The 27,163-nt window shown below is 29.6% G+C and overlaps 1 protein-coding gene across 18 annotated transcripts in view; it reads left to right on the forward strand.

Annotated features, from left to right (window-relative positions):
* LOC129913044 (protein lap4) overlaps positions 1-27,163 on the forward strand; it is a 335,223-nt gene that overhangs the window by 243,958 nt on the left and 64,102 nt on the right. For 16 of the 18 annotated variants that reach the window (XM_055991409.1, XM_055991410.1, XM_055991416.1 and 13 more), the window contains 3 exons: positions 1,198-2,679; positions 2,818-3,273; positions 15,504-15,603. In XM_055991409.1, the coding sequence (XP_055847384.1) occupies positions 1,198-2,679; positions 2,818-3,273; positions 15,504-15,603 (2,038 nt within the window). The remainder of the gene's footprint in view (positions 1-1,197; positions 2,680-2,817; positions 3,274-15,503; positions 15,604-27,163) is intronic. The other 2 variants (XM_055991420.1, XM_055991424.1) reach the window with 2 other exon arrangements.

Genomic DNA, 27,163 nt, shown 5'->3' on the forward strand with positions numbered 1-27,163 from the left:
TTATTGGGAATAAGGTTAGGGTGTCTCCCTGAACCATCCTGAAATTTGGACGAGACTTTATCCAGCTAATCGAAGAAGTAATCTCCAAGAGTTGTTTTCCTGCTTTTTGCTAAACTGGGGCATTCGCGAAAGAAGTGGTATGAGCCCTCCTCTTCCTATTCGTCTTTTTTCTACAAGTCTACTCTAGGCTCTTAGTTTCTTTTTAAGTATTGGAAATATCAAAGCCAAGGTTTGTTTTCAACAATCGTATAATATGTTTTCACTACAGCCTAAATGAGATAATTTATGTATACCTATAATTTCATTAATTATGAAAACAGGCTATAACAGTCACACGCTCAGATTAAATTCTTAACACACAGAGTTATTTAACAGCATATTTTCTAATAAAATTTCTATAAAAAAGTATAAATGCATTATAATCCGAAAATATAATTTCTTATTTAAAAAAACATCACTTTTTATTTCTTAACTTACAAAAAACTAATACCCACAAAAAAAACAACAAATTAGTATCATAAATAGTTTCAGGTCACTTACTTATTTAACACTTAAGTTAATAAAATAAAAAGATAGTTTAGTTAAATAACAAATAGATACTCATTTAGTCAATAATTGTCGCATTTCATAGTAAATTCTTGTCGCTACATCGATCATAAATAGCTTATAGTTTCCTTTTTTCAAATAAGTTCCATGTTTCTTACTATTTTTTAATGTTTGTGTTGTCTACACTTAAATTTCACTTAAAAACAAAAAAAAAAAACCATAAATAATCAAAAACTTCACAAAAAACTTGTCAATAAAACAAAATTTAAAAAAATCAATTGGAAGAAAAATATTATAATATTCGTCTAAAATAAATTAAAACTCAAAATGTGACGTCATCTCATCTCCAGCACCGAAATACTCATACAAAAAAACAGTCTCCACATTAAAAAAAAATCACAAAATGCTAGCAAATTATTATACTCGTATTCTAGTATCAGTGTGCTTTTTATAGTTTTGTTTAATAAAAAAATAAACAACATTGTCATCGACGAAATTATAAAAAAATCAAAAAATTATTTTAAATAAAATTTTAACTAAATAATAAATTTATATTTTTCTCTCTCTTTTTAAATTTACCAAAAAATCAAATCAAACAAAATCAAACAAAAAATACTAAATGATCAAAAAAAAATTTAAACAAAACTTTAGACAATTCACAAGCAAATAAAAGAGAAAACTCCACTATCATCATCATCAACACCAAAATCACCAACTCCAACAATTGTTCGCCAAAAAGATCAACCACCAACACCTACTGATCCCCGGTTTGAATACAAAAAAATGGTTCATAACCAAAGTATTGGAGTAGAAAGACCAAAAGAGTTGCCAGTCGAAAAAGTCTTTATCGAAGACGTTGGTGAAGATGATGATGACGATGATGAAGATGACGATGACGAAACAGCCTCTCAACGTCATCCCTTCGAATCAGACTCAGAGGACCAATACCATCGAAAGTATGATTCCGGTCGCAGCACACCTGACTACAGCCATCGCAAATCTGTAAGTTTCGACCTTAGTGCCGACGAACGGTCCAAATCAGACTATGAAAGACCACGAACACCCGATACCCCAGGAATACCCATACGTCAATATGACTCTGAACAAGAATACAATTACCGTCGACGTCCAAGGAAAGGAATTCTGCGTTCATCCAGTCCGTCATCATCGAACAATTCCACCCTGGAAAAGTACAAACCTGAAAAACTGCCACCAATAGTGCCTACGGTCGCTCGAATTAAAGAAATCGAATCACCCGTATTAGCAGAAATCAGACAAGAAGGAAACAATTTTGACTATGACATTCCAAGCGGCGGCCGTCGAACGCCGTCTTCATCCACATTCGAAGAAATCGAACGTGACAATCCATTCCGTGAAGCATTCCTAGCAAAAAGTCAACCTGACGAATATGAACAAATGGCCAAGATATATTCACAAAAAAAGAGTTCCCGTGTAAATTTCGTTTTGGGTAGAAAAGATCGTTCACTATCAAAATCCAACGATGATCTGCTCTCGGAAACCTCCTCAATAACAACCAGTCATTCGCATTCCAAATCAACTGATAACTTATCCCAAAAACCATCTACAAAACCCCTTCCACCTCCAAAGCCAAAAATTAAACACGCCGACTTGCGGCGAAATGAAGCCCTTGAAACATTCCAAAACGCCGACGTTGGTCACGGTGATTTTGCCGTATTTGAACACAATGCCAAAACTAATACTATCCATGAGGTTGTGAAAACTCCAAGATTCCCCCCAAAAATCGGCAAAACAGCTCGGCCGAAAGAAAGTCCTCCACCGCCACCAGTGAATTACGACACTCTTCCGAAACAATTCGATTTGAATCCACAGTACTTAGAGGTCTTACCGCCACTTCCTCCTCCACAAAGTCCATCGCCAACACAGAAGCCCCAATTACCACCACCTTCTCCAGCCACAGCTAAACGACCAAAGGACTTTGTCCATGAAAATTCACCCGATAGCATTCTCGTCACAGAGGAAGTACATAGGACGATATTGTTGCAGGAGAATGAGCTTCGCAAATCCCTTGCATCATCATCATCAGCCACAGCTTCTGAAGCGTCATCATCAACAACAACTCGGAGGAGTAACGCCTTAACCAGAAAACATCCGGTAAATCCGTTTCTAGATTATGATTCCGACCCTTCTAATGTATCATCCGATACGACAATTTCCAATTACACTAATCAATCCTTATTGTATCAAACTGAAAACAACTTTCAACTGTCGTCCATTTCGTCGTCACAACAGCAGCAACATCAGCAAACATCATCCTTTCATCCTCATCATCATCATCAACAACAGTCTCATCATGGACCTATTTTACTAACATCCACACAAATATTCCCCACACCACAAATCCTTCCTGTGCAGTACAACAGTTTGCCCATACCTCAACACACATCGCATTATTACAATGTCCAACCATCACCCACCAATACCACCACAACTACACCAACACCCCAATCACCTTATTTCCAACAACAACATTTAGGAGGCTATCCAACGACTATGACGAGTTTTTCATCGTCCTCAACCAGCTTGGGACCGATTTCAATGTCTCCTATTGTCGTCGGAACTTCTGGTAGTGGTGGTGGTGGTGGTGCATCCTCTTTACCGTTCCACCAGGTGCAACACCACCAACAACAACAGCAACAACATCAACATCACCATCATCACTACCAGCTAACACCAGGACGTTTAATGGTGAGTGACAGTAGTGCAACGACGATGGTGAGTCCTACGACAGAAAATGGTAATGCTGTGGTAGTACGACCGAACCAGTTACCACCACCGCTTCCACCACAAACACCATTCTTACCACCGTCATCTACATCATCACAACCATCATCATCATCCGTCTTGAATATTCAAAGTAGTGAATATTTATCTGCACCAATGCATCCAGCTCCTCCACCTCCTTCGTCGTCTCCACCTCTTCCATCTCCACCAACAAGCCTTTCCTTTGAAAATACTAACTTTAACCTGTCGAAACCGTTACCATCCCCACCAACCCAATCCCAACCTCAACCATCATCGCATAATGATGTCAACTCTTATTATGAAACTGCCGAGGAAATCTATTCGACCATTGAGGAAGAAGCCATTTATAGTAATTCGGCGGCCATCTTTGATAGCATGAACTTTGGCAGTCGCAGCAATAGTGTTCAATCCGTAGCATATTTTAACCAGTCTGCAGCCCCCACTACGCCACCACCATTGCCACCAAAGAAATTTGTTGTAAAAAAATGCGCCATGGGAAGCTCGCCTTTAATTCCGATAAAAATTCGTTCCCTGTCACAGCCTCAACTGGACTTTATGATGTCATTGAATCCATCGCCACCAGCTACACCGCCAACGTCCCCTGGTGTTGGAAAGGAGACAACTGTCTGAAATTTGAATCGACTTCCATTTTTTTCGTCGAAGCAAAAGCAATATAATTGGAAATTCTTTTACAATGTAGTAATCTGTCTTTAGTTCAGGATGATGATAAATTCCCTTTGCCGTTACTTTTTTTTTGTGTCTCTCTTTATCGCACTCTCCCTCTCTCTTTTTTGATTGATTTAGTTCTGGTCTTATCTCACACAAAAGTTACTTGACTCCATTTTTGCATAATAGAGAAAAGGTCTTCATTTTTTTTTCACACACACACACAAGCATAATGAACACTTCATAAAAAGGAATACAGTTTTGAAGGACATTTTACTTATTTTTTAAATGATAATATACGGTTAAAGACACAAACACGCACAAATAATATTAGTTTAAGGTATGGTTTCAGCCAGTTTAATGTTTTTTTTTGTTGTTAATAAATCTAAGAACGATTTTAATGGGTTTTGAGTTTTTATTTTGTATTGTCCTTATATGTTTTTTTTTTTTACATTTTAATTTTATCAGGCAAAAAATAATGAAAAATACAACAGTGTCCTAAATTGAGGCTGATTTTTCTAAAACGAAAAACAAATAAAAATTGGAGCCAGTAAAATAATTTTTTTTTTTAAATTTTGTATTATGTATTTATTATTTTATTATTAATTTTTAAAAATTGTTTGAAATTTAATTTTATGTAGCCAGTTTTTAAAATTATTTACATAAGTAATAACAGATTTTTCAATTTTCTAATAAACAGTCAATTAACTGTCTGGCGAATAAAGATATTACGCTCATAAACAATCAGATAAAAATATTGAATTTTTCAATCAACCAGTCAGCTAGTGGAGTGGTTGTAAGCCCGGTTTACGGACCATGATTTTACGTGATAACAGGTTGTGTGCTTTTATTAAAAAAAAAGTTATCTAAAAATTATTTATGTGTCAACTTTCTTGTTAATAAAAAATTTTAAGATAATAAATCTTATAGTAAAGTACATAAGCTAAAAATTAAGACCCTACATTTTTATATTTGTATGTTTTGTAGAAAAACGGAATAACTTTTTGAATCCTATCAAGAAAAATCTTTTCTCATTACATCAATTTTTTAAAATTACGCCATTAAAAAGAGTAATATTTTTTCTAAAGAATAAAGCCATGATTAAATTTTTACAATGCGTAAAAGGTATATAAATAATTTAATAAATATAAATTTTATACCATATGAAAGCCTATTGTTTCAGCTCAAAATAATCTTATCAAAAATGTCTGCGTGACTTCTATAAAAAGAGCTAGAATATTTTGAACTCAATCAATTTTCAACAAAAAAAGCAAGAAAATCAATCTTCTTTTTTTCAATTACCTACCTTAAAGTCAATTTTTTTAAATGGCAAACTAAAATAAATTTTATATCATCTGAAAGCTTATTATTTCACCTTTTATATGACGCTTCAATCATTTTCTTACCATGTCTACAAAAAAAGTGAGAATTTTTTAAATCCAACCATGTCGAAATTTCAAACTGAGAATACGGTACTTCCCACACTGGTGGGAATTAATTTTTAACATTGTGTAGCTAGTAGTAAATGTACCGTTATGTGTGATATATCAAATGAAAGGTGATAATATCATTTATCAGCATGCCCAATAAAGTTAAATAAAATTTGTTTGTGCTCTATATCAAAAGAAAGAACGTGTTGAAATATAGAACTTTATTTTACCATTATCTCAAAATTGTGAATACGAAATTGATTGAATAAAAAAAACAAAGTCCTGTCTATTATTTTCTGTTGAAGAAAAAAAAAGATAAAAATAAAAAACGCTTAAAAACGGCAAAAAAAACTTGTTTTTTCCCGTTATTCGGTCAAAATTCCAAAAATTAAGAATACCAATTTTCTGCACATGTATGTGCACGACCATAAACTATATGTTCTATTAGTTTGAGATTTTTTGAAAATATAATATGGATTTAATGAGGAAAACACTGTAAATTAAAGTTGAAACAACGTAAAAAGGTTTTAAATATTTTTTTTGTCAGGCTTCAGACTAAGTCGTAGTTTTTCGCATTAATTTTTAGCCTGGTGAAAACCACTTTAGAATAACGTCGTTATGCTTTGATTTTAAAATTATTGTTTTCAATGCAAAGTCATTCCGAAAAATTGTTAAATCAAATTGCGTTGATTTTAAGTTGTTTTTTTTTTTGTTCCCTTAGTGTACAGGGGCAATTTGCGTAAGATAAGACAAATACATTAAACTTCTGTATACAGGGTGTCCCAAAAGTTAACGTCGAAACGAAAACGGTAGATAAGGTAGGTGGTGACAGTTATTAGAAAAATAATTTTAAAAAATCGCAGCCATAAATTTTGTGAGTTATGGGCTTTTGAAAAAAGTCAAAAAAAAATGGTCACCCTGTGACGGTTTTTCATGTGCCGTGACTACAAATCTTAACTTTTCTCATTTTTTTCTTTTGTTACGGAACATTGAATAACCCTAGAAATTTTTACATGACTCTAATTCAATGAACCGTAGCGTAGTGTAAAAAAAAATGCACTACGATGTTTCGGCAAGTTACCTTAAAAGTTGGTGTGTTTAGTTCTCTTTTCAAAATGGTATAACATTCTTGAGAATCCCACTTTTTTATTAGGTAATTTTTCCATATTATTTAAGTTTTTGTATTCTGAAAGGTTCTGAATGGGTACGCGATTGGAGACCTATCACGTTTTGTAAAGCTTGTAGGCCAAAAACGGTTTTTGTTTACCCTCATTCATTGCACAAAAATTTTATAAGACATAGGTAACTCTTTTGCTTTGGGAATAAATTTTATGTTATTTTATGTTAGAATTTATTTTTAAAATAGCATGTTCTAAATGACGAAAAAAATGTAATTTTCTTTTTATTTATTCATTGTTTGCTTCTTTAAAAAACAATTAAAAAAATCTCAAATTTGTGAAAATTCGACGAAGCTAGATTTTTGGCAGTGGTCCAAGAAATCCTACATTTCACTTATTTCTTTTCTTTTTTATTCTTCCCATTAAAATAAAGCTCTGAAACAGACCGAAAACGGCTTAAATTTGATAGAACAGCGCCAGATCTTTCTTGTCTAGGATTGTTTCCCAAACACAATTCTTTTTAATAAACTTACCTTATTTAGGTGAAATGACCTAGAAAATGAAATTATATTTATTAGAATTAAATATTTTCTTACACTGAAGGAAAAAACGCAACGTAAAATATAATATGGTGAACGTTGATTTAAAGTTGACAAAACTAACACAAAACATATTTAAATTAAAATTGAAACAACTTAAGAAAATTTTTAATTTTTCTCGGACTTAAGCTTTTGTTGCATTTTATCACCATAATTTCCAGAATTGTGATAGCACGTTGGTAAAACATTCGCCTTGTGATCCAGAAGTTGTTGGACCGATACCCAGTGGCTGCCAATTTTTTCTTTTTTTTTAATTGATGCTTATTCTCAAAGTTGAAACAATTTTGATTTAAAGATGTTTTACCATTTTAAACTATTTTCTATGATTTTCGTTAATTTTAAGTTGTTTTTTCTCTCAGTGTACCTAGTTTTGATTTCGCTTTCCACCAAATTAAATCGGTGGGGTTGATTTGTTTTTGATCTTTAAGTGAAAGTAGTTTACAAAAAATACAAATTTTTTGGACCAAGTGCCGTTATATTTTTCAAAAATGATATCTAAAAAGCATTTTTATGGATATGTTTTCGAGATATGACTTTTCTAATAAATTTCTTTTTTAAAACATACTTAGTATTCGGGCTATATCTTGAGAAATGAATGACCAATTCGACCACATGAAAGGGTACCTAAATAAATAATCAAACAACAGTAGACTTTGAAAGTTCATATTTCATCCAATTTCAGAAGCCATGAATTTTTGTATCTTGTTTACTCCTTCGTATGTTAAATATCTATAAATGCTTCATCAAAAATGTCGTTTTTCTTCTATTTTTGTTTTAATTAATTGTTCTTAAATTTTTTTAAATATTAAATATTTTTGATATGGATTTTTTAAAAGAATCCATATCAATATTAAATTTATTCTCTACAAAAAGTTACTCAATAAAAATTTTCAAATTCGACTTACTTTTCAAGTTATAGACAATAACTCCAAAAGTAACAAAAATGGTCGAAATGTTTGATTTTTGAAACTCATCCATACATTTTTTAAAAAAGCATCTTTTAATCTTGGCAAGGAATCAGACTACAAATACAAAAATTTAAAACTTCAAGGATTTGAAAATTTTTCGTGAAGTAAGAAACTTTTTTTTTTAATGTCCTTTAAAAAATCCTTTTGATTCATTGCATTTAAACATCTGTGGTGGCCCAGAAAAGTTAATCTAGTGTTTCTTGCTTTTTTATTCAGCTTTCAGGATTTTTTTTATGGTGATTGGTCATTTTATAACCCAAAATATAGCCTGAATACAAAATTATGCTTAAAAAACAACGACAAAAAACTTGGAAAATCATATCTCGAAAACGTATTCATTCTAATTTTTTGTTTTAATGTGATTTCTGACTTCCTAAGGTTAACATCTCTCTTCAGCAATTTACATTGAATGTATTAAGTTATGCAAATTGACTTAACTTGCATTATCCAAGGTATTAATTTTTTATGATTTTTTTAATAAAACGATTCATGCAAATGATCTATTCACTAATCGAAGGATTCATTTTGAATCAATTTAATTTAATTTGACTTGAAATGAAAAATAACTTCTAAGAAAAATTTGCAAACAACACTCGTTACTTTCTTTTCGGAATTAATTGGTCTGTACAAAAAAATTTCCAGAGAAATTCAGCCGTCATTTGATTAAATTTTTGTTCCTTGAAAACGAACTACATTCTCAATTAAAATTGATTGACTACACAAAAGCACATTTTGGGAAATTAAAATATTTGCAGAAAAGCAAAATTTCGCTTGAAATTTCCGATTGAATTCATTTGAATTGAACTTTTCATTTAACCAAAAAGATACTTTTCAACTTCTTTTTCAAATGTGAATTCGAATCTGATTGTTGTGCAACTTAATCAACAAATGATTAAACACACACAAATTAAAACTGTAAAAAGAATTTTTTTTTCACTAACTTTTCCAAACTTTTTCTTTCCGAAAAACTAAAAAATAAAAAAAAAAAAAAAACACCAACACAAACAAAATAAATTTATTTCTTTTTCAAAATTTTTGTATGAAATATAAAATATAAATAAAGTCTTATTAAAAAAAAAAATTAATTATAATTATATTTAAAAAGGAAATGCTCCTCTTTCGTTTTCTCCTTTTAATGTTCGTTGAAAATTACAGCTAATTACTGAATGTAATTTCACCCACGAATTTCGAATAATAACTAAAAGCAACAACTTTGGCTTCAAAGTAAATTTAATCTAGTTTTTCCACGAATTGCAAAATAATGTAGATAACTAAAACAACGAATATTTATGAACTTTATCTTATCTTCCGCAAGTAACTTATTACACAAAAAAAAAGTGGAGAGAACTGCAGAACTCAAACAAGATACACGAGTGAATATTGTTAAATTATTTTTTTGTTTTTAACTCGTGAAGGGAGATAAGATAGGTATACGAACTGGGGTGTTGAAGCAGGGCTGTCGTTTTAGTTATTCTTTTGGATATATAGTACCTTTTTTAAGTACCTATGCATTTAGCGAGGTATTACTTGTTAGTAGGCGTTAAAACCTTTAAAAATACTTTATAAGGGCCTTAGAACGCATTGTAATGAAAGTTTTACATTTTTGCATCGTCACGGGTGGGACACTAGTACAATAAGGTCCATTTTCTTCACTCGGAGTTGAACATAACTTAAGAATTTTTAATATAAAAATTCTCAAGTTTTGTTCAACTCCGATCGAAGAAAATGGACCTAAATGTATTATTTCTCTCTCTACTTCTTCACATAATTGTTTTAAATTTACATAAACTTTCTAACTACCAACAAAGAAATAATGTCAACTTAATTATTTTTTTTTTTTAATGGACGGGATATTTTCTTCTTCTGCTAACTCTGTTATTGTCTTAGCTTAATTTCCCTTATCCTTAGCCTATAATATTAACTTTTGCCAAGTTGACCTCAGAAAATGTGAACAGCAAAATAAAAAAAAAATAATACTATTTTTTTCTTAAATACTACTTCGACAGCTCTGATCTTGTGTTTAATTATAATGTAAATAAAAGCTAAAGCATTGTTCTTTTCTTAATATGGCCCTCTAGCAATATTCACTTTGTCAAACATTTTATTGGATGTACCTAGCCTTAAAGCTATGTCTGCATTGTATGATAATTATGAGAACAATCCACTAGCACAATTCACATCAACCACGGTTCTTTGTAAGTTTTTTTTTCACGTTAATTAGATTTTGTATTTTTTTTTTTTTAAATTTAAATTAGTATATTCGTACAAAATTCTGTTAAGCTACAAGCTTTTCATCACTTAAAAAAAAAATCAGCAATTGAATTATTAAAAATGTGAAAGTTTAAAACTTATTCAGAGTAATAAATTGAGGGTTATCGTTGATAAAATTTCCTTGGAAATTATATTATTTCCTCGAAATTTATTGGAATATAAAATGAATTTTTTCAGAGAATCGTTTACAATTATATTCGATTTTTTTTTTCTTGAGTAGAAATTAATATCCGGAGAGAAAAGACAATGTTTTCAGGGAAAATAATCTCCAAATTCTTGGTAGTGTAAATATAATATAACACAAAAGTTAATTTAGTGAAAAAATTATAGTAGAGCCAGATTAAGTTTCGACATCAAACAAATATTCACCTGACTTTCTTTGCATTGTAACCTGAAGTCTAAGGTTAAAAACTGAAATTAGCGCCAAACTTTAAATTTAATGATGTTAACGAAAAAAAGTTAATAACATTTTTAAATCCCTCCCCATTGCCCATTTTACCACTTTTTACTCTTCGTTAAAGTATTTAAATTTCTGCCAATCGAACAACTTTACAACTGCGTTATTTTACTGCGTTACTTTATTGCGTTACTTTGCTACAAATTTCATTTTAATTTATAAAATTAAAATAATCGTTCTAATATGACAGTTTAAGCATGTTTAAAACGTAATTCTCCCATAAAGTTAAATGACAGAAACAGTAATTTCAATTAAATATTATTAATAGTTTAAATCATTGCGTTACAAAAAATTTCACTTACAAACTTCAAATTTTCTAAAAATGGTGCAAAAAATTAGTTCAAATTAGAGAGACATTTTTTTAGTAATTTGAATCCCAAATATTATTAAAAATGCTTTTAAAAAAACTGGTGACAAAAAGTAACGCATTCTTTGTATCACAGTTGTACCTGACCTAAAAACAGTTTCTAATTTCATTGTGTTAAAATTGTAAAAAAAAAAAGCATTGTTTTACACAATTATTCATTATGGTAACGCAGTGGAGCAGTAACGCAGTTGTAAATATCTAATTATATTCTGAAAATGAACTTAATTAAAAAAAAAAACAATATTGTCATTATCAAAACTGTAAGCATAAAAACTGTATAACAATACCTACTAAAAATATCGTCTTTATTTATCGAACATATGCGGTAACGGTAACTCAGTGGCCACGCAATAAATACTCGAAAATCTTTCAGTGACCTTAAAGCTATTAATTTGTTTTGCTTATTCCCCCTGGCGAATGGCTAACATTTATTAAAAAAGATACAACAAGTCCAACTAAATGAGGTTCATTAAATTAAACTAATGTTACTTAAAGTTTGTTTTCATAATAGTAACGCAGGGTAGTATAGATTTTATTCCAAATAAATCTTAGCCCATACCTATAAAATATTTTGAATTTATGTAAATATTATGTGAAATATGTTTTAACTGAGTTTGAAATAAAGAAAGTTATTTTCAAGTACAACGCCGCCGCCAGCGCCGCTAAGTGGTTCAGATTTTCATTTTTCGTTGCATAATTCATAACTTTTGAACGGTTTGATATATTTTATAATTTTTTTTTTTAATAAACATACATGGCACAGAGGAATAAGTAGATGACTTCAGAGCCAGACATCGTGGGTTCGAGCCCAACGGTCGGCTCAGAAGTTTTTTCTAAATCGCCAGCTTAACTGAAGCCACCTGTGCGATAATATGAGACAATTTTCAACTATGTCTCCTCCTCTGTGCCACGTAGTTCTATGTTATATGTTCTTTCTTTGTGTCTATCTGTCCTTCTCTTTGTCATTGTCTGGTGTTGTCTCAGCTAAATGGCCTCAGTTGCCGCGCTGATAAAGTGTCAGTAGTTCGTACATTCATGTACGAAGTACTATGTATATAATAATAATAATAATAATAATAATAATAATATAACATTATAATAAACTTATCATTTCTTCAGAGAATCGTTCTTAGAAATCCTTTCGAGTTCGAATATTTCAGACTTTCGTACAAAAATCACTGAGATATAAAAGTGTACCAAATTCTAAAAAGTACACAATCAAAATTTGATTGATGATACAAATTTACAACCAAACCTAAGAACTTAGTATACTTTTATAAATAAAAACTGGGCGTATACCATGCCACCTGGGGAGAAAAAACTGAAGTATTGAAATTTTTCTCATTTGACAATTCTACCAATTTGACAGTTCTACCAAGATTCTACAGTAATACTGATAAAAATTCCCCCTGAATGGAAAATCTCAATTTTTTTTTTATTTTTTCCTTTGCATCTTTAAGGATAAAAAATATAAAAAACTTTTGACGATTTTTAATAAAAATCTCTCTTAAAATCTTACATCTAATTTTTTAAGTACCTACATACATAATGTTTTAAAAATATTCAAATATTAAATTTCAGTTGAGTCTAGTCAGCAGACTTTAAAGCAATTCAGTTCAAAGTCAAAAATTTGGGTCAAAAACAGCTTTCCGGAAGTCTTCAAATTGTACAATATTGAAAAAAAAAAATAGATAATAATTGTAATCAAAATTAATTTTGAACTAATTTTTGAGACTCTTTAAATTTAATAAAAAAAAATTTTTCTTTGATTTTAAAAATAAAGAAACTTTGACTGCCTTAATCAGCCGAGTTTTTCGACCGACTTTAAATTTCCTAATATTCCCTAAACTAGTAAATAAATTAATTTTGGATTTTGAGCACAAGCTAAATATGATTATCGCAACGACTTCTAATAACTTGGGCCGCTGCGCTGTGCCCCGTATACGAGACAATATGAGTAACTCTATTCTATAACGTTATGTTGATGCTCTGGGTAGTATGAAAAAATCATGCATTACCAAAAAATGAAATTTTATTTTTCATTCACCATAATCTTTCTGAAATTCTACCTATCTTGGAGAATTAAGTTTTGTTTCAGATTATCAAATTAATCTCAAGCATGTATCACAATCGAACTTTTTTCAATCTGTTATGTCAAAATTGAAGCTCTGCAAAGATTCGTCTTTATGTAAAATCGACAAATCGTACCTAAAAAACGCAAACTTCAATATTTTTAACTTGCCTTACCCACGCACCCTAACCAACTAAATGTATTTTTTAACAAATTTTTTAAGCAAATGAAAAAAATATCAAATGATGTAGAACAAACAAACATTTTTCTTAAAGAAAACAAAAAAAATCAATCAAACTCTTGTTTACTCTTAAATTCGGTAAATAAAATCAGTTCTCTTCAAAAAAAAATACGCACAAAACAAATTTTTTAAATTTCAATTACCTTGTTTAACAAAGTTCCATCTGAGACAAATTAACACTTTTCTTCGAAATAAGTATAATACAAATTAAATACAAAATTAATCAAATTGATTCCTCAATTTGTGGCCTCATTAAAAACCATTCAACAGATTTTCACAAAATTTGTTATATATAGCTTCTTTATATAGCATTGTTGTCATCACAAACACGTACTATACCTTCTCCAATCTGTATAATAGGGAACCTACCAAAATCGATCTAATATTAATTTGGCAAATGATAGGAATGTAATTTTCCTATCCTATGACGTCTCTCTCTCTCTCTCTCTCTCTCTCTCTCTCTCGGTCGTTAGCAAATCATCCTCCTTCCCCGATAATTGCATCCACATCAATAAATTGGGTAGCTAATTGACATTTCACCACAAAAACTTGCTCCCAATTTAGTATTCCTTCATTTTCATCTCATCAATGAAAGGTTTTTATTTATACAAAAAGAACAAGCTACATCAGCTAACATCCAACCAACGAACCACAAACCCATCAAGTCATCTAACCAAAAGCAACCTTACCGAACCCAAACTTACAACACCAACGTGTTAGCCAGCTAATCAATGATTTGAAATTTAATTTTCCTTGGTGTCAATTCAAGAGGAGATAGAGAACAACGCCATAAGAAAAAGATAGAATATCCCACTTCTGAAAACCCTCTTGGTAACGGCTTGGTTTCCCTCTGCTAGTAGCAGCGCCCCCTGTCATTTTGCAATTGCCAGAAGTTGCCATCATACCATTTTAGCCATTAAGTGACACGATAGGATAATTAAAATTTCGCAAAATGCCGGTGTGTAACGATTGGCTCTGAACTCTACCTAAAAACCTCCGAAAACCCTTCTCACAGCGATGCCACTAACCGTATTAAAATTCCCATAAATATGAAATTAATTCCCATAATGAGAGAAAATCCTATCAAGATGTGGAAATGGCTTCTAAAGGAGCAGAAGCACATAATACGAGTATACCTTTTACGATCTACGAGGTATTTCTAAAGATAGAGCGTTTGTTGCTTGTTGAGCCAGCCAGCATCATCAGATGCATTCTTTGGAGGACGCTGTTGCTACCGCCTCGCCCGCCGATAAAACGAAGAGAGCACTGTCCTTCTGTCTTCATCTTTGATATTGAATTTAATTGAAAATTCTAATCTGATGTGAAATTAATTTTTCTTCGAACAGCTCTAATTAATGGGAAATGATGGAAGAAATGCGGGCGGGGGAAGAATCCTTTTTGCCCTGACTGCAACTAAAAATCGTGCACGACTGTTTTAAGCATTTGCATTCTAGCTTTTTCCACCTACCTACACTCTTTTTTTACCCTAAGCATTTCCACCTCGGTTTTTCCCTCTTCCAAGCTTGCCATTAGAGAGAAAAATATGTACAATCTCGGAAAATACATTTCCCTTTTTATCCTTACTCCCTCTTTTCCTAAATGAGCAAAGGATAACACTGTTACACCTACGAAAGAGAATATCTACCATCCACCTACAACAAAATTTTGCTCTGTTTCCGTTCTTTATCTTTGGTGATTAATGGTGAAGCATCTGTAATTTTACACTGACTTATGAAACTTGAGTTTATTTCTTTTTTTTTTTATCCTTGTTTTGGTATTTTGTTTTTTATTTTTTTTTTTTGTTCTGTTGTTGTGAGATTTATTTTTGTTTCCCAGCCTTTTTTGGAATAATAATAATTTTTTTTAAGTGTATTTTTCTTTTGATATTATTTTATCATTTTTTAAAATTATTTTTACTGCCTTTGTTGAACTTGTTTTAATAATTTGTATCAATTATTTATTTATTTTTTTTTTTTCCAAAACAGTCACCACCTACATCAGCTAAAACACCCAAATCGGTTTCGGATAAAAAGAGATTCTTTGAATCGGCTATGGAGGATCAACATAAGCCAGCACAGAAACAAGGTGAGTTTTGACTTTCAATAAACATGTTTAAATGTCAATGAGTTATATTTATGGAAACAGTGGAATAAATATTCATGAGAGTTTGATGAAGAGTATAAATGTCAAAGAGTCACAGAGTGTGATTAAGCTTCGCTGAACTTTAACAGGAATACACAATGTTCATGTTATTTGAGGATATCCGAATGTTTTAATAGTATTTGATATAAATCTGACAGCTGCATTGTTTTTGCCATACATAAAACTATTATATATTTTTATGAACATCATATCACAAGCAATTGCAAGTTGAAAACCTTAATATCTGAGAAAGAGTTACGAGTTCAGTACTTAGTTACTCATCTGCTGACAAGTCTCTTATGCTAGTCCCAGTCATTTAGCTAGTCATTTATTTTTAAATGTTACGAAAATTTTTATGGCATCTATATAAATGCTGCAGCAATATTATCAGACATTTTTATTGCGCCGCACCTGCGCCGCTGCAGCACTTCCGCACCATGATCAAAAATTTCTAAACCGTCGCGGTCGTCGCACAGTGGTTCCCAGATGGAAAAAACCCAAAAAAGTGAAACAATTTAATATATTTAAATACAGAATGCAATCAATTTTAATTTTTTGCATAGCCTGGGTCCCGAGGAGTATTCTTAGCTCAAACTAGATTCTTTAAAATTTTGGAAATTTCGTTCTTTTTTTCTGCAACTTTTGACGAATTTTTTTTTAAGAATAGAGCTTTTTAAAAAAAAAAAAGTATGTAGTGTTGTTAATGGTATATTTGTCCTTAAGTCTACATTTACCGTTTGTTGAATTTGCTTTTGAATCAGAAAAACCAGAATATTATATGAAGAAACCTCTAGAGCGAATAGTTTTTACTCTTTGTCGGCCTATAAAAAAAAGCTCCACGATGCTCCACTTTCATTTTAGTATTAATTTAAAGCTTATGATATATACTATTTATGGTGTTAAAACAAATGTCCCATATTGACCCATTCTCCTGTAAGAGCTTCTTGGGTGTAGCAATGCGTTTCACTCAAACAGCACTTGAAATTGGCTTCTGGTATTACCGTTTCTAATTTAACGGCTTTTTTTTGTAAAATTAAGTGGTTTACACTATAAGAGTTCTATTAGTCTATTTAATAGACCCGAGCTCCAGAGCAAAAATAGAACAAATTCGTTCAAGACTTTTTATTAGCGGTTATGATTCCTTGGCATACAAGAATACTCCAGCCAAAAGTGCTACTAAATCCATTGGTGCATTTCTGAGAAAACGGCAACACTGGTCGGTTTTCAGTTTTTTTGATTTAACTCGAAAATCAAGCCTGACTTTGAAATGGTTCAAAGACACTTTTTATAGCAAATTAAATTTTCTGTCAAGTTAAGATGGTTAAAAAATTTTAAAAATTATTTTTGACTAATATTCTAACCTAAAATCAAAGAAAAAAAAGTTAAAAAATTGACAATTTTATTTTTTTTTACTAAATCAAGGGGCATTTTGTGTATGTAGCCGGGACGTCCAAACTTTGTACTAATGAAATAAAGTAGAGGTAAAATCCTTTGATAATATGCAATTTTTAATTTTTTTTGTCAAGAAACAACTTAAATGTACCTATTCAAAAATTAGCACTTTTTCTAAATTTTTGACTTTTTTAGTTAAAAGCAAGTTTTTAAAACTCCATAAAATCGTATTAATTGGTAACTTTTAGACTTTTAAAGTAAACATACTTCGAGGGATTGATTTAATATAAACTAAATATGACAAACAAAAAAATGTATTTGCATCCTTATGGCTTTTTGTGCAATTTTGTGTATGTGCATTTTTATAAATTCGGGTCGAATGGATGGACGGAGAGCCATTAGCTTTGGTCTATTGCATAGAAGAACATTTAATACCAACTCTTTTACTGTTTTCAATGGCCTGAAAAACAATTCTTGTAAAATCCGCGACCAACGAAAAGTTTCTCATGAAAAACGAAAAAAATACTCTAATGAGTTTGAAACAAAATAGCTCAGGCAAATTAGTAAATCAAATTGCACTTTTCGCGGGACAAATTTTTTTCATGGAACGTGTTTAGGTGAATGTCCTTATCGTAAAAGTGAATTTTTTGGGATGATAAGATATCGGGAACAGCCGCCATCTTGGAAAAGAGGTCGGTGCCGTTTTTATTTTATAACTCCATTTTTACTCATTTAAACCAAAAATGTCCGAGGATAAACTTATTATCAATTAAATTATCTAAAAAATGGTATACAAATGAATTCCGTGAGTTAGTTAAATTCAATTTTATAGTCGGTCAAAGTCCGGGTTCTTCTCGCAAGGTTAAGACAATATGACATTTTTTCAAATATCTGAAGAACTTTTGATTTGTTTGGGATTTTCTAAAAGAATGAAATATAGCACTTTTAATTATCTATGAAATGAGCCCTTTATCATTACTGTAACCAACATAATGTATAAGTTATCTAACGTCGAAGTTCACATTCTACCAGTCAAAAGTGAGAAAATATCAAGTTTTCTTCTATTAGACCGAGCAAATTTTTGAAGTGGAGGTATAACCAAAATATAAGTAAACAGTTTTTTAACTATATTCGTCTAAATATTGAATTCAAAGTTTGAAATCTTTAATGTTAACCTTTATATGGTTTTCGAGGTTTTAAATGAAGTGAATTTTCCAATTAATGTGAATAAGCTAAAGTGACACTATTTAAAATTCTAAATATAAGAACTGATGCCCTGTCATTTTTCCTAAACATAAACACCTCAATCTCAGCATTACGATAAGTATAACTCAAGATATGAGGTGTGTAGCCGTTATGTTTTCGAGACTATTGTGTTTAATTTTTGATTGTTTATTTGAACTATTGAAATCCCAAATATGTTCAGTTTAAAAATCGTATATCATGACTTCGACGTTTGTTGCTTCTACAATGTGATGGTTACAAAAACAATAAAGGGTTCATTTCATAGATAATTAAAAGTGCTATAATTCATTCTTTAAGAAAATCCCAAACAAATCGAAAGTTCTTCAGATATTTGAAAAAATGTCATATTGTCTTAACCTTGCGAGAAGAACCCGGACTTTGACCGACTATAAAATTGAATTTAACTAACTCACGGAATTCATTTGTATACCATTTTTTAGATAATTTAATTGATAATAAGTTTATCCTCGGACATTTTTGGTTTAAATGAGTAAAAATGGAGTTATAAAATAAAAACGGCACCGACCTCTTTTCCAAGATGGCGGCTGTTCCCGATATCTTATCATCCCAAAAAATTCACTTTTACGATAAGGACATTCACCTAAACACGTTCCATGAAAAAAATTTGTCCCGCGAAAAGTGCAATTTGATTTACTAATTTGCCTGAGCTATTTTGTTTCAAACTCATTAGAGTATTTTTTTCGTTTTTCATGAGAAACTTTTCGTTGGTCGCGGATTTTACAAGAATTGTTTTTCAGGCCATTGAAAACAGTAAAAGAGTTGGTATTAAATGTTCTTCTATGCAATAGACCAAAGCTAATGGCTCTCCGTCCATCCATTCGACCCGAATTTATAAAAATGCACATACACAAAATTGCACAAAAAGCCATAAGGATGCAAATACATTTTTTTTGTTTGTCATATTTAGTTTATATTAAATCAATCCCTCGAAGTATGTTTACTTTAAAAGTCTAAAAGTTACCAATTAATACGATTTTATGGAGTTTTAAAAACTTGCTTTTAACTAAAAAAGTCAAAAATTTAGAAAAAGTGCTAATTTTTGAATAGGTACATTTAAGTTGTTTCTTGACAAAAAAAATTAAAAATTGCATATTATCAAAGGATTTTACCTCTACTTTATTTCATTAGTACAAAGTTTGGACGTCCCGGCTACATACACAAAATGCCCCTTGATTTAGTAAAAAAAAATAAAATTGTCAATTTTTTAACTTTTTTTTCTTTGATTTTAGGTTAGAATATTAGTCAAAAATAATTTTTAAAATTTTTTAACCATCTTAACTTGACAGAAAATTTAATTTGCTATAAAAAGTGTCTTTGAACCATTTCAAAGTCAGGCTTGATTTTCGAGTTAAATCAAAAAAACTGAAAACCGACCAGTGTTGCCGTTTTCTCAGAAATGCACCAATGGATTTAGTAGCACTTTTGGCTGGAGTATTCTTGTATGCCAAGGAATCATAATCGCCAATAAAAACTCTTGAACGAATTTGTTCCATCCAAAAGGGTCTATTCAATAGACTATATGTAGTCATCACTGATAAACCAAAAAATAAAGAAAAATCAAAAATTTTCAAAAAAAAGGGAAAATATCAAAAAACGGTATAAATTTAATTTTTTTTTGAAAACTTTTACTTTTCTTTGGTTTATCTAAAATTTAACGGTATGTTTAATAAAATTTTGAAATAAACTCAAACGAATTTAATTTTGCTCATAATCAACCATAGTTATAAAATAGCGGCACATTTTCTAAGAAACCGTAAAAAGGCCTATTTTGATAGCATTTCTTAAATGATCTCAAATGTAAGAAAATATTTTTTTAAACAAAGTAAACTTAATTTATTTGTAGAGAATTAAATGAAGTTTTCAAATGTATCCTTAAATTCTCTGTAAGGTGATCCGTTGTTGAGATATTGATAGTCAAAATCAAAACTATGGCTTTTGGTTTGCAGTCTAAAACAAACCATAGAAGTTTGAAACAAAAAGAATTTTAAAGCCAAATAAATAGCCTTTCTAAAAATGATAATCATTTTTTCGCAAAAAATGTTCCCACATTTTTTAGAGAAAAGTAAAAACAAATTTAGAAAATTTTGGTATTTAAATAATTCCAGATCTAGTTATTTTACCATTAGAAATAAAATATTTAGTTTTTAAATCCTAAAACTAGACGAATGTAGCTTTCACATGCTTTTTGTTTTGTCATGATACGATCATTTTTTACTGAGATACATCCTATCGAAAATCAGTAAAAAAAAATCACAATTTTTTGGGCTATACTCTGTCCGATAAAAATTGGCAGTACAGGGAAGATAGGGCATTTGCATCTCACTCTGCTTCATGCCTTCTGGATATGTCTATCACATCCAGAAAAAATGTTTTGAAAAGGTACCAGCGTTACCATCTTGGCGGAAAAATTTCACAAAAACGAATAAAAAAAATTAATTTTTCTTTTTTAACCACAATAACAAACAAAAATTCACTCATTTATGACACAGCCCAACCCCACGCATGCGAAACAAATTTTTCCTGTTAAAATGTTGAAATGCGTGTTAAAATATTGACATTAACTGTTTTCCTACATACACAAAATACAAAAAAAAAAAAACAGCCCAAACACCACGTCAACACATATGCTTTTTTTCGTTCTAAAAGCTTGAAAAAAGCATTAATCCTGAAAGCTCTTTCAGAAAAATAATAGAAAAGGGAGTAGTTTATGAAGAAAGTTTACCAATGGTAACTCTTATGTATTGTGAAAACTTTTAAAAAACAACTTTGATGATTGAGTTTCATTCTGCCACAGATCGTGTGGCAGATCGGTCATAGGGGGATGTACGTCGCTTGGTAAACAAATTACAACAACAATTCCATGGCGCGTCTGTGGTTTTCTTGTGTGTTTCAGGGGCATATTTTTCGTTTGGCAACTGTTAGGTCCCACTGATTTTAAAAAAGCTCTCCTATAAGGCCTGTGCTGCCAAGTGCCAATTTTTATCGGACAGAGTATAGTAAGTAAGTAGTAAGGTGCTATAATAATTCTGAAACTTTTTAGTTATTTGCTTTCTCAAAACCTTCTTTGTATTCGGTTTTAATTAAGTTTTAAAAGTATAAGAGAAATTCACATCACAAAACTTCGGTTATTACACCAATACACAAAGCGGGCTCTAAACAAGACATTGTTAACTACAGACCTATTTCTAAGTTGCAAGTTATTCCTAAGATTTTTGAAGCTATAGTTAAAAAACGTATTTATGAAAATACTAGCCGACCTGCCCGTTGCATAGCGCTTCGCTGCTATGGTTATGAGTGCAATCAAATAGTGTTTTATGTATTATAGTGTTTTATGTATATAGTTGAATGTTGGTTAGATTGTTTGTATGTTTGTTTGATTGTTTCTTTGGTTGTTTGTTGTTGGTTTGATTGTTGGTTTGATTGCTTATTTGATTGTTTGTTTGATTGTTTGTTTGTTTGTTTGATTGTTTGTTTGAATGTTTGTTTGATTGTTTGTTTGATTGTTTGTTTGATTGTTTGTTTGATTGTTTGTTTGATTATTTGTTTGATTGTTTGTTTGATTGTTTGTTTGATTGTTTGATTGTTTGTTGTTAGTGTTATGTTGTTTGGTTGTATAATGATTTAATTGTTTGACTGTCTCTTGTTTTTTATCTGTCGATTGTTAATTGTTATTTATTGTTTGATGTTTATTGTTGGGTGTTTATTGTTAGGTGTTTGTTGTTTTGTTATTAAGTTGTTTGGTTGGTTATTGGGGTGTTTGGTTGTTTGTTGGTCCTTGTTTGTTGTTTGATGCTTGTTTCCTCTTTTTGTTGTTGTTGTACACATGAATACATTTAATCATTTAAAATACTACTTCTTGGGCACGCTATTGGTATAAGGGTGGGGTTAAAGTTTTAATGAAGTTAACAGTAAAGAGGGTTTGAGTTTGGTTATATGGAAAGTTTATTATAACTTAAACAATATTATGTGTTATGGTAATCAAGTATTAAGTTTTAAATATACAAAATTGTATTATAGGTACATCTCCTGTTTTAATTATTTCTCATGCTTTCTATAATTAAAATAACAAAATTATCATAAGTTCTCAAAAGCATTAAAAAAGCAATATAATTTTTAAAAGATTTATTAAAAAAAAATTGCGTTTTTTACAAAAAAAAAATTAAATTATTTAATAAAAGGAAAGAAAATATTTGCTAAATACGCTTGAAAATATTCATATTTTCATATAAAATTGCAATTTCTAATACATATTCTTTTTTGCTAAAAATTCATCTAGTGTTAAGTGCGTTGCACTTTGTTGCATGAAAAAAAGTAATATTGGCAACACTTGTAACATAAAATAAGTGCCTTCTGGTATGTATGTCAGTAGTATTTTTAGCATTTCCTTTTCTATAATAGATAGTAAATATTCCAAAGTATTTTCTGTGAAAGATGTATAGTCGTAAAGACAACATTAAAAAAAATATTAAAATCAGATAGGATACCTATGACTGGTGCATTGGGCGAAATTGAAAGCTTTGGCAGCTAAAAAAAGTGAAAAAATAAGGTATCCGTTAAAGTTGCCAAAAATATAAATGACTCGTGGAAGAACTAATGAAAATATTTATTCTACGTGTGTTATTATTATTACAAATAGATTGCCAACAAAAGAAACAATTTTGTTACCAACAAAATTTGATAGGGCAGTCTTACACTCATGTGGAAGCAAGAAAGTTTTTTGTTTGATGTTTTTCAAAACGTATTATCTTCTTTTCAGTGTTTTTTTATTAATTTTGAGAGTTTCTAAAAAAAAAAAAACTTATAGAATAAAGACTATGGGCCATATTCATTGACGCTGTCTTAGTTATTACTAAGAAAGACTGCAGTTTATCCTATTTAAATAACATTGGGTAAACCGTAGTCTAAGATAAACCGGGGTCTTAAAACGACTTTTAATATGCCCCTTTACTTTAATTAAAAGAAGTTTTTTATTGGTTTTAACACAGTCAAACACTGAAAGGGCAGGCGGCCTTGCCTCACTTCCCCTAATAAGCTTTCATTAATCGGATTTATAATGATCAAAAATTAATTTCCTAATTTATAGTTAATTGTTTTTTAAGATTCATCCATTGCTTTGAATTACGCATAAGTATAATACAATTATTTTTCATGAAGCTTGTAATTGACGCACATTTGATTTATCAAGTTTGCGGAAAAAATGCAATCATAACAGTTAAAAGTGTAATATTTAGTCGGTTTTTGGAATTTAATACTTTCTTGCTTTAGTTTTTCAAAATTTTCAAGGTTTTTATCTATTTTTTTAATTTTATAGGTACATCATATTGCATTTCTATTGATATAAAAATCCAGCAATTATTAAGGAAACTGTGAGCAATAATGTGCAGGTGGTTTACAATATTTCAACTTTTTCATAGATTTACCTATGAAATTTTAAATTTTATGATATTTGAAAAATTAATTTGAAGCTCGTAGACATTGCAATAATTTTTATAAGTGGAGTAACTAAAGCAAATTAATAGGGAACCCGGCCGAACAGATTTGATTTTTTTTAAAACGTCGGCAATCAAAAATACTTTTAAGTCTACAGTTTATAAATTGCCGATGTTGCCGTACTGTTTTTTTTTTTTAAATTAATTTTTTTAACATAAACATTTTTTTTTGCTTAAATTTCAAAAAATAAATGATACCAAAAGATTCTCTAGGTAATTTAAGGAAAAAAAAAGTATGTGGTAGTAAAAGACAATCTTCAACTTTCTCACAAACTGACTTCAAACGCAAACAAAATATTTTGAACACAACGGCAGCACCTACAATATTTGCATACACGTTTTTAAAAAGCCAGAATTTCATTTCCATCTGTAAAAATTTAAATTCACTATAATCAAGAGTTTTTGAAAGATTGGTCCTCAATTGGAAAAAAAGTTACTACTAATTTTTAAATGGTTTTTTTTTCAAACTTTTTCGTAGTAAAATTCAAATTTATTTTGAAAAAGTGTTTGGCCATTATTATAATCAGATGAATTATGGAGAGGAAAAGGTAATTTTTATTACAGATTTGAAAACAAAAAAAAATTAAAAATTACTTCAATTTCATTGGATTTTTTGATAAAAACTGATTTTTTGCATTGAAATAATTGATTTTTTCAAAGACTTTGGCAAATAAGAATTTTAAACTTTTGCTATTTAACTTTCAACAATAAGTGCTATTGAATGAAGTAAAAATAGCTTTATACATATTTAAATGTTGAACTTAAAAAAAAAATAAGTTAATTTTTTTTTAACTTCAATTGAATTCGAAAATGAAATACTTTTTAATTTTTTTCATAAACTGTAATACATATTGATATTTCCTTTTTTAATCTTTATAAATGTGGCCAACAAATTTGAAAAATAAATGCAATTTATATTACGAAAATGTTTTAAACCTAATACCTTAGATTTTTCTTAGAATTACGCATAAGTATTAGTAGAGTAACTAAAGCAAATTATTAGGGAACCCGGCCGAACAGCTCTGATTTTGACGATTGAATTTCGAAGCAAAAAAGGTAAAATATATCACACTTTTGAAAAAAAAATGAAAAATTACTTCAATTTCAATGGTTTTTTTTTTATTAAAACTGAATTTTTGCATTGAAATAATTAATTTTCTCAGAGACTGTGGTAAATAGGAACTTTAAATTTTTGCTATTTAACTTTCAACAGTAAGGGTTATTAAATGAATAAAAAATAATTTTATGTTTAGATGTTGAACTTTAAAAAAAAAAAATAAGTTACATTTTTTTCAAAACTTTTATTAAAAAAAGTTCTTCTACAATAAAATACTTTTTAATTTTTTTCATAAACCGTAATACATATTGACATTTCCTTTTATAATTTAAAATCATAATAAATGCGTCCAAAAAAATTTGAAAATAAATGCATTTTATATTACGACCAAGTTTAAAAAACGACATGTTAAAATTTTTTCAATAATTTTTTTGTTTCAAAAATCTGAGTTCAATTACCATTCTTTCAAAAGCCGTTCATTCAATTAACTTAATTTTAATTTTACATATATTACTAAGCTTCTAGCTTTTAAAAAATGTATATTTGAATATTGTAGGTGTTGCCGTTGTGTTCAAATATTTTTTTTTGTATTTGAAGTCAATTAATAAGAAAATTGCATCTATTGCTTGAACTATGTCCCTCACTCCCATATATTTTTTTTCCTTGAATTTCCTAGACAATCTTTTGGCATCAGTTAATTTATGAAATTTAAGAAAAATTTTTGAAAAAAATTTGTTTTTGTTCACAAAAATCTTCAATTTAATTTAAAAAATCAAAACGGCAACACCGGCAATTTTTAATCTATAGACTTTAAAGTATTTCTAATTACCGACGTTTGAAAAAAATATCATCAAAATCTAAGCTGTTCGGCCGGGTTCCCTAATATTGCCAATTTTTGAGCTTTAGTTACTCCACTATATAATTCAATTATTTTTCATGAAGCTTTTATTTGACGTAGAATAATGTTTGATATGTCAACTAAAGTGCTTATTGTTTTAAAAAATTAATTAAATTTATCAAGTTTGCGGAAAAAATATAATCATAACAGTTAAGTGCAATATTTAGTCTGTTTTTGGAATTTAAGACTTTCTCGCTTGAGTTTTTTTAAGAATATTCAAGGTTTATATTTTTTTTTTTAATTTTATATATCATATTGCCGTTCTATTAAAAATCCAGAAATTATTAAAGAAACTGTGAGGAATGATGTGCTTTTCAATAGATTTACTTAATTTCTGATTTTGTGATATTTCAAAAATTATTTTTAAACTCGTAAACATTGTAAAGCAATAATTTTTATTATAATATATTAATGAATATTTTGAGTACTATTTTTAATGATAATACAAATAATAATGTGCTTCTTAAAAATCAATTTTCGAAATTTTAATATGACACCCTTTCATTTTGTTCTTCCTGCCTTAAATATAAATTGGGTAAAATTTGGTCCAGTTTAAACACGTTCTAGGGGTCGCTACCACAATTCAAAGTTTTAAAAAATACACCAAATTTTGTTTTTTTTTTCAGAAAATTTTAAAATTTGTAATCAGAATTAAGTACTTTATATTAAATCTTTAACTGTTTTGAAAGAAATTTTGATAAAAATACAGCGGAATAAAAATGAAGTTTAATTTTTAATATTTTTGAATTTGACATTTTTTTTTTTGTGTTAATCTGTAGAATAACTAACTGAGTGATCTTTCTTAATTGAAAAATTCAATGATTTTATCTGATCGTTTATGAGCCTTATATCTTTATTCGACAGACAGTTAACTGACTGTTTATTAGAAGATTGAAAAATCGGGTTTTAAGCGTACTTTTTATTGTAACAAAAAAAAATTTTTGTTGAAATTGATTTTTTTTTTTTACTTAAATCTTTTGTGAATGGTAGCGACCCCTAAATTTTAATATTAAAATCGGAAAAAATACCATATACTATGCTTATATAGTAGAAAATTATGCAGGGGTGGCCCATTAAAAAATCGAAAAAAAAGATTTTTTCGACCATATAAGAAGCACCCTAATGTATATGTAGGTGGTCAAAAAAAGAGAGAGAAAATATTAGTATAAAACACTGGAAAACATTGTATTTTACGAATAAAACATTCAAAAATTATGGTAATTTTCAGTATTATTATTTGATCAAAATGTATGTATGTGAGCTTTAAATATCATTATTTATTAGAGACCCCATTTATTGTGATTTAAAAACAAATACCGAAGTAATAAGAGGATTTCTGAAATCAACATCAGAGTTTTTAGAATATGAAATTTTTCCAACCAACTGCCTTGAATTTTGCTT

The sequence above is a fragment of the Episyrphus balteatus genome, chromosome 3, assembly GCF_945859705.1.
Source record: "Episyrphus balteatus chromosome 3, idEpiBalt1.1, whole genome shotgun sequence".
Lineage (NCBI taxonomy): Eukaryota > Metazoa > Arthropoda > Insecta > Diptera > Syrphidae > Episyrphus > Episyrphus balteatus.